A 16,682-nucleotide genomic window follows, 5' to 3' on the forward strand; every position below is an offset into this window, starting at 1 on the left:
CTTCTTAATTTATATATCAAAAAATTATATATTTTGGATATACATTGCAAAGTTTATGAGATACTTTAACTTTGTGTATACAGATAGTGTTGAGTGTGTTTCAGCATGCCTGCTCTGTTTCAGCACTTTGAGTGTATTCAGGTTGTAGAACACCCCTTACTTTAGGGGACATCTCAATGGCCCAAAGAATCTTCTCACTTTCTGCTCTAGAAGGTCTAACATGATCCTCTATTCCTCTATACCCATCATTATCCATCAGAAAACAGAAGAAAAAAAAAAAGCAAAATTGAGGAATCATAGCAAGCAACAAGTTCATGCAACTCTTGAATTTCTTTGTCAGATGGAGTTTGTTTTATTTGTACGTACTGTAACATGATTCCTACTTATCTACATATAAAGTGAACCCCATCAAAAGACTTGTCTTAATAGCTCTCGTAGAATGCTACATGATTTGTAATTATTTTTGTTCAAGGTTCCCACCTTGTCTATAGTGCGGAGTATCAAGAGTTGCAAAACCCATTGTTTCTTCTATTACAGCAGTCCCATATACAACATTAAGTATGTGTTTGTAATCGTGGGCGTTTATTTATTAAATATTTATATTTGATTTATTTATAAAAATAATAATAATGAATCTGTTTATTGACATTTAAACGTTATTAGGCATCATATCATTAAGGGAGTGTTCTATAACGTAGATGATAAATTGGGTGATGTGTTTTCATCCATACCACAGGTGTGGTGTGAATGAAAACACACCACACCCCAACAGGATAGTTGTTCTGCACCATGGACAAAAATGTGTATACTGATGATCCATACCACACTTCCCTTGAAACCACTCTCTCTCATACGAAGTGTTTGTCTACCTCAATGTACTTAGTTCAGTCATGCTGAATTAGGTTATAATGTTAATGGCAGCCTGATAATGATAATACAATATCAGGGGTTTATCATAAGCAATATCCATCTCATTTATGAGAGATCTAAGCCACAACAACTCTGAAACCCCATGGGTCATAACCCTATACTCTACCTCAGTTGAAGATCAAGCTACAGCTGATTGCTACTCCTCCAAGAAACAATATTACTATCTATCATAGCACAATAATCAGATGTGGATCTCCTGTCATCTATATAACCTGCCCAATTAGTATCTATATAGGGGCGTTCCGCAAGGTGTGGCACATTTCTATACACATCTCGTGTTTGATTTCATACATCTAAACTACAACATTTGAGATTATTTATGTTGTTAATAATTAAAATAAAATATTTTATTTTTTTAGTAATATATATAATAGAAAAAATATTAATAAATTACAAAAAAAAATAATTAATAAAAATTTAATTAATAATAATTAATAATACTAACAGTAATATTAATAATATTTAATAACAAATAATGATATTAATATTAACTAAAATTAGTAATAGTAATAATAATAAAAATAATTATTATTATTAATAAAAATAATATTAATGATTAATGATTAATAAAATAATGTTAACAATAATTAAAAATATCTATAATAATATTTGATGAGGGCAGATTTGGCCCTCCAGTGAAATTGCGACACATGGCACATCGTGACAACTAGGCAAACATCCAGGCAAACAACTTACCAAGTTGGTGTCCCACCCGGGCACCGGTCTGGCTGGCCTAGCGCGACCTGCACGCGGCCTGGCACGGACCGCATGGCCTACGCGCGACCTGGTGCGGCCTACGCGCGACTTGGCGCGGCCTGGTGCGGCCTCCGCGCGACCTGGCGCGGCCTGGTGCGGCCTGCACGACTTGGCCGGATCAGCCTAGCACATGATCCAACTTGGCCGACCTGGCAACCTATAAGACGCCCACCGAGAAGCATTAACGGCATACCACGTGAACTCGGTAGCTCACCAAGGATCTCGGTAGCTCACCAAAGAGCTCGCCAAGGAGCTAGGCAGCTCTCCAAGGAACTCGCCACCAAGGAGCCAGGCAGCTCGGCATAGCTCCCCCGGGCTTCTCGCCACTTGTAGGGTAGCTCGGTACAGAAGAGTAGTTTGGCGTATCGCAAGAAGATCTCCTGCCTGACAACCTGGCCCAGACACCGACCCGCCGGCTGACACAGGCGCCGACCTGACAACCTGGCCCAGACACCAACCCGCCGACTGACGTAGGCGCCGCCTTGACAACCTGGCCCAGGCGCCGACCTGGTCGCCTGACACAAGCGCCAGCCTGACAACCTCGAGGAGTTCAGCACCGTATCCCAGTTCTGACGGGATGTGACGAGTCTTACCGTTTGGAGGCTTTTCACCCACCTAACCCGCGAGAACTCCGGTATATAAAGACCTCACCCCCCTAAGGGGAGGGAGGGGGAAGAAAGGATGGTAACCCCTGCTCTCTAGCTCTCTCATTTCTCTCCAAGCTCTCTGTAATCAGAATGCTAACTTAGGCATCGGGGAGTCCTCGTCGGGAAAGTACCCCGGGTCCTCTGTTTCAGTTCTCGCAGGTCCCTCAGCTCCCGCCGCCTACAAAGGAGAGGAAATCACCTCACGCGAAGGGTAGTCGAGTTGCGCTACACCAGGGAGCTCCACCATCCTCTGAGTTGCAGGCCGCCTAGGAGCAAGTCAAGTGACGAGTCCACCAGGCAGTTCGCCACCGGGCAACTCGCCACTAGGCAGTTCGCCACCAGGCAGTTCGCAATCGGGCAACTCGCCACCAGGCAGTTCGCCAATAGGCAGTTCGCCACCGGGCAACTCACCACTAGGCAATCCGACCCCAGGCAGTTCGTCACCAAGTAGCTCATCACCAAGGCGTCACCACCGGGTCAAACAACGAGGTACTTAGCCAAAAAAATTATACATCACAAAAAATGGTACGTGACCAAAAACGGTTATATCAATTGGCGCCGTCTGTGGGAACACGCTACAAAAAGCTAAGTTCTCATCCTACAAAAGCTAAGTTCTCATCTTACTAAAGCTAAGTCCTCACTTTTTAGAAATTGAAGCTATCACTTTATAGTTTACATTTTTTATGAACTCAAAAACTATGCAGGGAGCTAACTGACTAAGTAGCTCTACCAACCTTACTTTCAATTCAGATAATGCCTCATCAGTCCTCTCCGCAAGGTCCCCCCTACAAAGATGAGCTCTTCGTGGTTTCCGCAGGAGTTGACGGCCAACAGACTACATAGGCGCCCTTACCGGTCGAGCCTTCCAAGGCTCCCGTGTGAGCTGGCAACCTAAAGTTAGTAGTGCTGCCCCCGAAGGTCGAGCTCCTAGTAGCTTCTTGTAGGAGTGGGTGACCGGCATTACGAAGCTGATGCAGCACAATCATAGCTCGACACCTCACAGGCAAAGCCTACGGGCCACATTATTGCTTAAGACCCAGTCGCCTTTCCGGCACGAGCAAAGTCAAAAAAGAGTAGACTACGAGTCACTCCCAAAGCCTACGGGCCACATTACTACTTAAGACCCAGTCATCCTCTCCGACACGGGCAAAGTCAAAAAAAGAGTAGACTACGAGTCACTCCCAAAGCCTACAAGCCACATTATTGCTCAAGACCTGGTCGCCTCTCCGACACGGGCAAAGTCAAAAAAAGAGTAGACTACGAGTCACTCCCAAAGCCTACGGGCCACATTATTGCTCAAGACCTGGTCGCCTCTCCAGCACAGGCAAAGTCAAAAAAGAGTAGACTATGAGTCACTCCCAAAGCCTACGGGCCACACTATTACTAAATACCCAGCCGCTTCCTCAGCGGGAGCAAAATCAGCAAAAGTGAACTATAAGTTGCCCTAGAGCCTAAGGGCTACACTACTGAACTGGCGGAGACCCCCTCGCCTTAGTGGCAGCTCGCCACATACAAGCAGCTCCCGAAGCCTAAGGAATTGGATCAGCACCTACTAGCTCGTCGACTTACGGGCCAAAAGAAATCTACTCCCGAGCTGAGTTACACTCAGCTCGGGAGTGGGGGCAATTGATGAGGGCAGATTTGGCCCTCCAGTGAAATTGCGACACATGGCACCTCGTGACAACTAGGCAAACACCCAGGCAAACAACTTACCAAGTTGGTGTCCCACCCGGGCACTGGTGTGGCTGGCCAAGCGCGACCTGCACGCGGCCTGGCGTGGCCTGGTGCGGCCTGCGTGCGACCTGGCGCGGCCTGCACGACCTGGCCGTATCAGCCTAGCACATGATCCGACCTGGCAACCTATAAGACGTCCACCGAGAACCATTAACGGCATACCCCGTGAGCTCGGTAGCTCACCAAGGAGCTCACCAAGGAGCTTGGTAGCTCACCAAGGAGCTCACCAAGGAGCTTGGTAGCTCACCAAGGAGCTCACCAAGGAGCTTGGTAGCTCACCAAAGAGCTCGCCATGGAGCTTGGTAGCTCACCAAAGAGCTCGCCAAGGAGCTAGGCAGCTCTCCAAGGATTTCGCCACCAAGGAGCCAGGCAGCTCGGCATAGCTCCCCCGGGCTTCTCGCCACTTGTAGGGTAGCTCGGTACAGAAGAGTAGTTTGGCGTATCGTAGGAAGATCTCATGCCTGACAACCTGGCCTAGACACCAACCCGCCGGCTGACACAGGCACCAACCTGACAACCTGGCCCAGACACCAACCCATCGACTAACACAGGCGCCGCCCTGACAACCTGGCCCAGGCGCCAGCCTGGTCGCCTGACACAAGCGCCAGCCTGACGACCTCGAGGAGTTCAGCACCATATCCCGGTTCTAACGGGATGTGACGAGTCTTATCGTTTGGAGGCTTTTCACCCACCTAACCTGCGAGGACTCCGGTATATAAAGACCTCACCCCCCAAAGGGGAGGGGGGGGGGAAGGATGGTAACCCCTGCTCTCTAGCTCTCTCATTTCTCTCCAATCTCTCTGTAATCAGAATGCTAATTTAGGCATCGGAGAGTTCCCGCCGGGAAATTACCTCCGGGTCCTCTGATTCAGTTCTCGCAGGTCCCTCAGCTCCCGCCGCCTACAAAGGAGAGGAAATCACCTCACGCGAAGGGTAGTCGGGTTGCGCTGCACCAGGGAGCTCCACCATCCTCTAAGTTGCAGGCCACCTAGGAGCAAGTCAAGTGACGAGTCCACCAGGCAGTTCGCCACCAGGCAGTTCGCCACCGGGCAACTCGCCACCAAGCAGTTCACCACCAGGCAGTTCGCCACCGGGCAACTCGCCACCAGGCAGTTCGCCACCAGGCAGTTCGTCACCGGGCAACTCGCCACCAGGCAGTTCGCCACCAGGCAGTCCGCCCCCAGGCAGTTCGTCACCAAGTAGCTCATCACCAAGGCGTCACCACCGGGTCAAACAACGAGGTACTTAGCCAAAAAATTTATACATCACAAAAAATGGTACGTGACCAAAAACGATTACATCAATATTTATAATCTTTGATAATAATTAATAATATTGTTACTAATTACTAATAATTAACAATGATTAATAATATTAATAAAAATAATATTCAAAACTTATTAATTAATAAAAATATTATTAATAATATTACTAATATTGTTTTATGAAGTTAATGACAATTTGACATTACTACTATTTATTTATGTCAAATAACATGATTTTCAAAACCAAACCGGACTAGACGGTCAGACCGAAAAAACTGGGAAGTGATCGGTTCCGTTTTTTGCCAAAACTGGATTTTGGCCAAAAAACGTTGATTTGGTTAGCAAACTACTGACCCGGGCAATTGAGCTGTTCGAATTGTTTGAACTATTCAACGGTTTTGATCATTTTTTTTTCTATCAGAACGGGCTGACCGTTTGACTCGGGAACCAGACCCCTAACTGGTTCGTTCTCTAGGTCGGTTTTAAAAATCTTGTAAAATAATAAATAATAAAATATACATTAATCCAATTAAACGTTATTACTTTTTCCATGGTTTTCAAAACTAAACCGGACCAGATGATTGGACCAAAAAAACCGAGAACCAGTAAGGTGATCGGTTATGTTTTTTGCCAAAATCAAATTTTGGCCAAAAAATGTCGATTTGGTCAACAAACCACAGACCCGGGCAGTTGAACCGTTTGAACCATTCAACATTTTTTATTATTTTTTTATTTTTTCTAACAGAACGGGCCGACCGTTCGACCCAGAAACCGGACCCCTGACCGATTCAATCTCTGGGTCAATTTTAAAAACCTTGTAAAATAATAAATAATAAAATATAAATTTATCCAATTAAATGTTATTACTTTTTCCATGGATTTCAAAACCGGACCTGACCGGATCGAACCGATAATCGAACTGGAAAAACTAGGAAACAGTCAGGTGGCAGGTTCCGTTTTTTGCCAAAACCGGATTTTGGCCGAAAAGAGTTGATTTGGTCAACAAACCATTGACCCGAGTGGTTGAACCATTCGAAACATTCAACGATTTTGACCGTTTTTTATTCTTTTTTATTTTTTTCTATTTGAACGGTCAGATCATTTGACCTGGGAACTAGACCCCTGATCGGTTCATTCTCCGAGTCAATTTTAAAAACCTTGACTTTTTCATGCAAAACTCATATCATGATATATGCAACGGTAAATATTAGATGCAAAGTATGAGATGATTCCTCATCCCATACAACAGGATAATGTGGTTTAATCCACCAAATAAACCCATGAATGATAAATTAACCTGTGGTATAAACCAATCCACAAACACTACGAACCCACAAAACGCCCTTAACAATAGTGATGTAGACCAAAACACATAGATGTTCCATGAAACCGAACACCATCTAAAAGTGTGAATAAATGCCTACCCATTAGAAAATGGAAAAAGCGTTAAAATGAAACTTTACCCTTAACGCTTTCCCCAACCATAAATGTGCAAATAATTCATGGCTTGTTTTTCAAATCTCTATTGGTATGCTGAAGTGGTGCCTGCATTTATTCGACTCAAACACCGCCTAACTCAAAAGCTCTTGCCCCCGAGAGACAGCTCCTAACTTTCAACTTTCAGGTAACATCTAACAAATCACCAGATCATCACTCCTGCCATCCAAGACATTCTGCAGGGGAACCCATTTGATTGACAGATGGCATTGCCAGCTGGACTTTTATAGAATGTTCTAGATTTGTCATTTGTGGTGTATGATGCACTTGTAGGCCCGTTTACGTTGTATTGAAATCTTATACCTCGGCACAATGGACACTTGTCGGTTAGTCCTATCTTTAGAACCCAACATCGTGACCAAAGCTCCAAATCCAATGGCTGTAGATTAGGGTTGACACTCTCTAATTGTCCTTGAAAAGAAAAAAGAAGCTAACGGCGTTTTCCAGTTTTGTTTTTCTCGTTGTTACCGTTGAGAGGAAACCGACAAACCCAACCCAACGGCTATTTTCTTCCTTTCTTCTATAAATGAACCCACGCATCACATCTGTGAGACCACTAAGAAGTAGTTAGAAGCTATTAGTTGTTGTGTTGCCCAGATAGAGATAATCGATAATGGCTTTCTCTAGAGCTCTAGCTTCATCTGTTGTGCTGGTATTTCTCCTTTTCAGCTTCTCAGAAGCCAGAGAAATCTTGGTTGGCGGCAAAACCGATGCATGGAAGATCCCATCTGAGTCCGTCTCCCTGAACCGATGGGCCGAAGCAGCTCGTTTCCAAATCGGTGACACACTGGGTAACTTCCATCTTCAATTCCATGCTTTTTTTACTCATCTGGGTTCATTTCTTCTGCTGCTCCTCTGCTCTAACACACTTGCTTTAATTTGCTCTGCAACTGCAACACAGTTTGGAAGTACGATGCCAACAAGGATTCCGTATTGCGAGTGACGAAGGAGGCTTACTCCAGCTGCAACGTATCGAGCCCCATCGCTGAGTACAAGGATGGCAACAGCAAGATTGTGCTCGACCGGTCAGGGCCATTCTATTTCATCAGCGGAGCCAATGGACACTGTGAGAAGGGGCAAAAGCTGATTGTGGTTGTGCTTTCTCCAAGAAGTAGGTTCATTAGCTTTTCTCCGGCGCCATCTCCGGCAGAAATTGAGGGACCCGCTGTGGCTCCGACAAGCACTGCTACAAGCTTGAAGGGAGGGTTGATGGTTGTACTTGGGAGCTTGGTGGGGATGTTTTTGTTCTGAGAAGAGGAATAGATCAACTGGGTTTGGTGGGAAATTTCATGTTTCCATCTTCAGGGGATTATTTATTCATTTATTGGTTATTTTTGTCGGGAATTTTTTGGGTATGAGTTTGTTACAGTTACTGAAATTATAATAAGATTCCTATAGATTGGATTTATGGTCTTGCGTTCTTTGTGGTTTTGCTTGATTGAATATGCAAATGGACTAAACCTAGTTCTCATTTTCCGACTGCATCTTGAGCAGAAGAAAGAAATTCAGTAAATCAGTATTGGCAGAAATTGATGAAAATAAAACAGACCAGCTGGTTTGAAACAGGTTAATTTTGTTCACCAGAAACATTTTCTTGAAAAAACCATCATTTTATGGTTAAAATTATTTTGAAAAACGAACTTGTTTTCGTGTTTTTCTGATAAATTTCAAAAACGTGAAAACAAATTCTACCAAATTCTACCAAAACAAATTCTACCAAAACAACACCAAACAGACCAGCTCGGCCGGCGGCGATCATTCTCACAGGCGATGGCGACGGCGACTCTAGCAACCCGCGGTGCTCTGCTTCATTTGTTTTAGAGGATTTCCAAAACCCACTAACAACATATTAGAATGAGATTCAAAAAGAATTCTTTAACCTTCACAATAGGATCTGACAAGGAACCCATTATCTCCTTTATATTTTCATCATTAAAATGCAAGTACTCTCGGGCGTAGAGTACTGAAGGGATTTAAGTTATGTAAGGGTAGCACCCCAATCACCACCTACTTTTTGTAAACGATTGTCTCATCCTAAATCAAGCGGTTGACATTCTATCTTTTTTTTTTTTTAACAAATCTCAGGCCAGAAAGATATATAAAGTAAAATCAGGAGAGATATCTAGGGGCAACTCTTCACCTTGAAAACACAAAGAGAAAGAATCATTTAGCCATATAAGATGAACTCAAAACTAGCTATGTGGAAAACAAAATTTCTTTCACAAACTGGAAGAACTACTATGGTTATGGCTGTCCTTCAGCTATACTAGCTTACATTATGAGCTCTTCTATATTGCCAAAGTCTAGTTTCAAAATTAGGGCAGATTCAAAGGAGCTTTTGGTGGGAGGGCTCTTCCTCAAAAATGTCTTTCCACACAATTTCATGGGACAAATTGTGTAGAACAAGAAGAGAAGGGGGTTTGAATTTTAGAAAGTTAAAGGAATTCAACAAATTTGGAGATTGTTCACTAGTGAACATGGCTTATGGCAAAAAGTAATTAAAGAGAGATACATAAAGAATCAACCACTATTCAATTTGAAGAAAAAATCCTCTGATCCTAGATGGTGGAAGCTGGTTGAAACTATGAATCTTTATGTTATAGATCCATGGGTCCCTACTATATATAGTTCAAAACCAGTTTAGAGGAGTCGGTTTAAGGCTTGGCTACTACTCTCTGAATCAGTGTCTGATCTGGTACAACCCCTAGAGAGGCGTATTTGGGAAGCCATCGGCACGATATGTATCGACCAATATTTCGATATTTTGAACATTGACTACAACAACTCTTTACTATTGAGAGTGATAACCAAATTTCTCATATTATTATCTCTCCATCCCTACCTTCAGATCAATTGATGTGGAAAGGATCCAAAAATGCCAAGTACAGTGCTAAATCTGGTTATTTTTTCTTCATGAGTTAGCACCCCTCACCTTTCGATCCTTACTTGAAATGGAACATTATCTGGAAATCAAAAATTCCCCTGGGGTTCCAACTTTTCATGTGGAAAGCGTGGTGGAATGGGATGATCCCAACTAAAGACAAATTACTGTTTCTGCATAAGTCAAGAGAAGATTTGTTCTATCTGTAAATCTGAAGTAGAGACATTGGAGCATCTCTTCTTCAACTGCCATTTTGCGCGAGCCATTTGGATTCATGCCCATCTTGGTATAAATCCAGAAGCAACACACAATAAAATGATGCATGAAATAATCGAAAACCGGAGAAAGGAAGAGCTTAGCCTACTGTGCACAAGAAGATGAATCCCACTTCACAGGCCTTTTCTTTATTCTTTTCAGATTAATTTGGGGTATGAGGAATGCCTCATCAATACATAATGGCAAGGTCCTAGACCTAGCCCAACTGATAGCCAGAGCAAAGACATATCTGTCAGAATTCAAATTAAGTCTTTATATGTGTTAACAGACTCTATTAAAGTTGTTAATAGATTTTATGATGCTGAGGAGGTTGAGTGGATCATAATGCCGATCAAGGAGAATATCTTTACTCTATACTAAACTTTTTTGATATAATATGTATAAATCATATTAGTAGATCTCTTAGGCCATGTTTAGGAGTTCTTATGTTAAAAATAAGTGTTTATTGAATAAGTGCTTAAAACAAGTGCTTATTCGAATAAGCACTTATTTGCATTTGGTACCCAACCTTTTCAAGTTTAGTGGTCTTTTTCTTCAATAAGCACTTAAATAAGCAATTGTGACTCTTTTGTCCTTCATTTCCTTTCAAATTTTCAAAATATCCAATCCAAAGTGAATGAATAATCGTACTTTGATAGAAGTGCTTTTATAAAAGTACTTTTACAAAAGTGCTCTCATAAAAGTACCTTGAGAAAAGCACTTCCATAAAATACTTTTATAAAAGTGCTTTTGTAAAATGTTCTTTAATAAAATCACTTCCGTATAAGTGCTTTCGTAAAAGTGCTTTTATAAAAGTACTTTTATAAGAGTGTTTTCATAAAAGTATTTTTAAAAAAAGTACTTTGATATAAATGCTTTTAAAAAAAGTACTTTTGTAAAATTATTTTCGTCAAAGTACTTTTACAAAAATACTTTTATGAAAGTACTTAGTAAAAGTGCTTATCTCTGGAGCTAAACCCCCATGAAACAATGAAATAATGAGCCCCTCATGCATCCCACACTCTTCTCTCTACTTCTACCCAATCAGTAGTTCAAAACCATGTGCCTAAGCTGGATGATTAGCATCGGACATTGGTTCAGGACTTCAACCCTGCTGGGGCATTCTGGTGTTCTTTTCTGCTAAAGTTGAGATAAGGTAGGTCTCTCTCTCTCTCTATATATATATTGGATTCCACCATGAAAAAGGAGATCCGGAGGCAAATATTCTATACGTACTTCAGGGTTTAGTATGGAAGGGTAACAAGGTAAACTAAGAAGAACATGTACTAAGACAGAATTTAAAGCTGAAAGTAATTTCTGCAAAGCAAGTACAAACAAACACACTAGAAACAAATGACGAAAGCAACCACATACAAAAACAAATCAGCTGTGAATAAATAATTCGGTGTTGAGAGAGAATATTGCCCTTGAATTAAATAAGAAGATCGAAAATTTGAAGTAGTTTTTAATTGCACTACATGCAAAACACAAAACAGTCAAAATTCTAAGCAATTTTATCAAGTTATAACCTAGGTTTTTTATTTATTGATGAGGTTTCAGCAAAATCTAAACATTAAGGAACTATATTAGGATCAAATGCCAATGTGTGTGAGAGAGAGATACTTGTCGATCTTCCTTTACAGTTGGAGTTTCAACTTTTTGCTCTTTCTTAAATCAAAGAGAGAGAGAGAGAGAGAGAGTCGGCTGGGAGAGGAGAGGGTAGTAAGAAGACAAATAGTGAAGAGGGAAAGGCACGGAGGAGGAAAAGTGTATGATTTATATTGCGGCAATCGATTGATCTTTAGCGACAGTTTTAAACGACTTCTGCTAAAGAAGGATATTTCTAGCGGCCGTCACGGAACAACCAGTTTGAAAACTGCCGCTAGAAATGTAATTTTTTATGGTGAATGGGCCCTTTCTCCTTCATTGTATGGATCTTCTTGGCTTCAATGAAGAATTCTATTCACTTGTAATTGCTTAGCCTCTTCCTCCATGCGTATTCTTGTTAATAGCAGCCCCAGTAAACCTTCTAAACCAAGCAGATGACCTTTCATTATTTGTTTGAAAGTACTCTCTGGAGTGCTTTCAGAAGATCTTAAAGCTGGCAACATGGCTATGTTTGGTTTGAAGGAAAAAGTAGGAAAACCTTTACAAATCTTGTATAAGTATCCCTACCTTTCTCTACTTTTTCCTTCCAAACCAAACACAGCCTAAAGGTTTTAAATTCGGGAGATGTAGTTTGAAGCTAAATCTATCTCTTGTTTGCGGATGACTTTATTAGTTGTTGGGGAAGCAACCATGGCGGAGGTTCAGAAGTAAATCAATTTTGGATGGTTTTCTGCTCTTGCTCTGAACAAGTGGTGAACTTGATAAATCTTCATCCTCTCACAAGAAAATCTGAAATTATGGATCTACTGGGTGTACGTTAATGAAATGAAGGCGGAAGATTTGTATGTTGGATCGAGGTCCTCTCCTTAATACTTGAAAAAAGCATTCAACTTGGAATCAGCACTGGAGGCAAATTGACAAATTTTCTAATTAGCATGGTCCTCTCACAAGTCACAACCTTCACACGTGGGGTAATTGTTATGTGGTTCCTTTTATGGAATTAATGCCCACTTGAACTCTTATCCCAAGGTCTTTTGATGCTAATTACCAGAACACTTGTATTCCAACCCATCAGCCCAGTTGTAGTTCTGATCATTTAATTCAGGGGTGGACTAAATGGTGCGTCACTCATTCTGCCATACGCTTGGCTATCAAGGATCCATCATAATGGAGTATGGTGCTTTCATCTTAATTTGGTAGAACTTCTCTGTGGTCTGTGCTCTCTCCTTCAATTCGATGCTCTTCTCCTGCTGAAACTGAAGGCTGAAGCGTTGGCTTGGCGATTCTGGACCTAGCGCCTGATGTGATGCCAAAGCTATAATTGATTCTCTTTCTTCAGATGCAGACAGCAGACCCTCCTTGGAGGAGTATTAATGTGTAAACTACATCTTGCTTTTCTTCTTCCAGATTCCGGGTTTAAACTTTAAACATAGATGTGCTTATGCTATGACCCGGCCAACTTCTATCATCACGTTTAAACTGAGCGTCGTATTTGTTATATGTCGACCAAACTCAAAACCCAACGCAAATTGCAAATCAGATATAGGATTGATTATAGGGGTTGGTCTAATTTGGTTACGTTGTGCTGGGGTGTCTGTTGGGCGGAGAACAAAAGAGTTGCATAAACTTGATGAATAGTGAGACAAATCCCACGTGTAAAAGGATGAATGTTATGTATAAGAGGATAACTTTGACAGATATCATGCACAACACAAAACGTGCATGGTCGTGACTCGTAATCCACGCATCTATGCCAGCTATTCAGAACATTCTGTGACGGACCCACTGGATTGAGTCTGACAGATGGCGGGGCCAGCTGGACTTCTGGAATGTTCTTGATGTGTGTGGTGCTGGTGTGTATGTTACACTTTTGACAGTGACAGGATGCATAATGCGTTCAATAATCAATACTACAGCTAGGCCCCCGTAATTCGTTGAGTTCAAATCTTGTATCCCGATATCGTGACAAAAGTTCCAATCCAACGGCCTTTACGCAGAGGATAACACCGTGATGGTCCTCTCTAAAGAAACACATCGGTAGTCTCGTCTCGTTCGAGTTCCAGGTGAGCTTTTTCTGCTGCTTCACCCATTTTTACCGTTGAAAAAAAAAGAAACCCAGACCCAACGGCTATTTTCTTCTTTCCCTCTATAAATGGAATGGACAGACCCCTCACTTAACAAATCTCGCTCGGCCGCTCTCTCTCTCTCTCTCTCTCTCTCATTCTCACTCTTTGAGACAAGACCAACCACAGAGTGTTTAAAGCTTTTACTCTTTTCTCTGTGACTGTGTTTCTCAGATTGATTATCAATGGCTTTCTCAAGACCTCTAGTGTCATCCATGTTGCTCGTCTGTCTCCTCTTCAGCTTCTCAGACGCTAGGGAGATCTTAGTTGGCGGTAAAACAGACGCATGGAAGGTCCCATCCTCTGAATCCGAATCTCTAAACCGATGGGCCGGAGCATCTCGTTTTCAAATCGGAGACTCACTCGGTAACTTCCCATCTTTCTATCCTAAGCTTTTTACTCATCTGGAGTCATTGTTTCTGCTACTCTAGTCATAACACATTTGCTCTCTGCTCTGCCCCAGTGTGGAAGTACGACGCCAACAAGGACTCAGTATTGCAAGTGACCAAGGAGGCGTACGCCAGCTGCAACGTTTCGAGCCCCATCGCTGAATACAAGGATGGAAACACCAAGATTGTGCTCGACCGATCTGGGCCATTCTATTTCATCAGCGGAGCTAATGGACACTGCGAGAAGGGGCAGAAACTGATAGTGGTTGCACTTTCTCCGAGAAGTGGGTTCATTAGCTTTTCTCCGGCCGCATCTCCGTCTGAAATCGAGGCCCCTGCAGTGGCTCCAACAAGCAGTGCTACAAGCTTAAAGGGTGGCTTGATGGTGGTGCTTGCGAGCTTGGTGGTGGGCATGGTTTTGTTCTGAGAACAGAGGATAGATCAACTGGTTTTGCTGGATTTAAGGGTATATTTGATTCATTTATTGATTTGTTTTTTGGGGATTCTTTTTTGGGCATGAATTGTTACAATTAATATAATTATAATGAAATTTATATAGATGGATTGTCTCTATCTTGTTCTTGTGTTTTTCTTTTTTTTTCTTTTTCTTATTTTTTCTGGGCTGCAATGCATACTCTAGGTTCTAGGTTCCATGTCTCCCATGGATGGCCTGTACTTGTCAGTTGTCACTATGTTCATCCAAAAACTTTTCTGTGGCCTGTACTTGTCACAAAGACCTGGTCCTATATTGAATTGGATTGAGATAAGAATCAATGGACCAAGTTTAGGTTAGAATTAATTTGGATGCTTCAGACATTGAAATAGATCGGTCCAAAATGATCTGAAATATCCATTGCATTATATTAAACCTGGTCCTATTATCGGTTATCACCCCTAATCGTGATAACCGATAATAGGCGGGGTCATGATCCACGATCAAATTTGGACTAAATCCAGTCCAATCGACACCCCAATTGTGCCGACTACTAAGCGAATCGAGATCCGCTCGCGCCCTACAACCTCACATGTATATTCCATCGTACATTGACAACGATCTCTCATAAATAATAACACATAATTACGAAAGATGTTCACAGTGCATGGTGGTGTGCCTGTGAAGCCGGTGTGAGACGCCATGTGTGAGTAGCAAATCTTGGAGACTGAAGGCGCCTTATTGAATATTTGGGAGTTTCTAATTCTAACACAACACTGAAGTCTGAACCCTCTGATAAGCGTCGGAAACAGGAATCAGAGAAATTCTCATTTTGGTGGTGTTATTTTTTGGCTTTTGATTTATATAAAAAAAACAACCATATGTTTTTTAATTTAAATTATCAAAAGTTAAATTTCTAAATTATAAAACAAAAGCATTTCAGAAATGGGCTATAAATAGTCCATATGAGACTAAGAGGGAAACTGGCCCTTAAACCTAATGAGCGTAACCCTTATTAAACCTATAAAGTCCATATGTAAAATTATAAATAATCTATTTTGAAAAAGCAGAAATAGAATAGAGTAGTGGCAAATATTTTTGCTTTGAAAATTAAAAAAAAAATAAAGGATAAAATAGTCTTTTTCATCTTTTCGTTAGCAGACACTAACGACAAGGGAGAATTTAGAATGTGCTTGTAACCCTTACACCTATAAATAGTCCATACGTAAAATTATAAATTATTTTGAAAAAGCAGAAATAGAATAGAGTAGTGGCAAATATTTTTACTTTGAAAATTAAAAATAAAAAAAATAAAAGATAAAATAGTCTTTTTCATCTTTTCGTTAGCAGACACTAACGACAAGGGAGAATTTAGAATGTGTTTAGTTCATACATAGGATGGGAATTGAAATCAAAATCGGAACCACCTGTTTGGTTCAGTCAAGAATTGGAATCGAATTCTGATTATTGCTTTTTGGTTCAAGTAGAAATTGGAATCAGAATCACCCAAATTTTCTAATTATGCCCCTGTTAAAAAAACCTCAAAAACAACCACTTTTTATATATTTTCAATACACACATTGGCAACCTGCTAACAAGTGCATATATATGAAGAAACTATGAAAAAAATGATGAAAAGAAAAACACAAACAAACAAGAATCACAAAAAAAAAAAAAATCTCTCCACCATAAAAAAAATGAAAAAATGTACGATGTTTCACAAAACCCATCTACAAAAAGTTGACCCTTTAGAACCTTTAGACTGCGTTTGGTTGCAATATTTACCCATTTTTTGGTTCATGAATGCAAACACAGTTCACATTTTAACTCATCATTAAATGCTCCAAGTATCATATGATTTAATACCTCAACTTTGGTCAAAAAGTTAATTATCAAGAGAGCACAAAATTATATCCAAAAAATAGTATTAATGCTCTCTTTTCCTAGTATAAAAGTGTCAGAAATGTGCCAAACAAAATTACTAACATCAGATTGTCTATATTTGTTCTGTTCATACATGAGCCAAATGGGAAATTGTGTCTGTCTAACTTTCACAAATGTGCCAAACAAATTACTAACATCAGATCCTGCAAATTTTGGGATGATATCGTGCTTGTGTATCTGCAGAACAAAAAGGGTAACATAGTTAAACAGTTAAACTGAG

General features: G+C 41.2%; 2 protein-coding genes across 2 annotated transcripts; both read left to right on the plus strand.

The window, feature by feature from the left end:
- Positions 1-7,371: 7,371 nt before the first annotated feature.
- Positions 7,372-8,237, plus strand: LOC104603267 (early nodulin-like protein 15). Its single transcript, XM_010267263.3, has 2 exons — positions 7,372-7,620; positions 7,731-8,237. Exons 1-2 carry the CDS (start codon positions 7,443-7,445, stop codon positions 8,078-8,080), a joined length of 528 nt encoding a protein of 175 aa, XP_010265565.1. The 5' UTR covers positions 7,372-7,442; the 3' UTR covers positions 8,081-8,237.
- Positions 8,238-13,743: 5,506 nt separating this feature from the next.
- LOC104603266 (early nodulin-like protein 15) lies at positions 13,744-14,658 on the plus strand. The gene is made up of 2 exons (XM_010267262.3): positions 13,744-14,062; positions 14,160-14,658. The coding sequence occupies exons 1-2, from the start codon at positions 13,882-13,884 to the stop codon at positions 14,510-14,512; spliced, it is 534 nt and encodes a 177-aa protein (XP_010265564.1). The 5' UTR covers positions 13,744-13,881; the 3' UTR covers positions 14,513-14,658.
- The last annotated feature ends 2,024 nt before the right edge of the window (positions 14,659-16,682 follow it).

This window comes from Nelumbo nucifera, chromosome 2, assembly GCF_055504915.1.
Source record: "Nelumbo nucifera cultivar China Antique chromosome 2, China Antique-T2T, whole genome shotgun sequence".
Taxonomy (NCBI): Eukaryota; Viridiplantae; Streptophyta; class Magnoliopsida; order Proteales; family Nelumbonaceae; genus Nelumbo; species Nelumbo nucifera.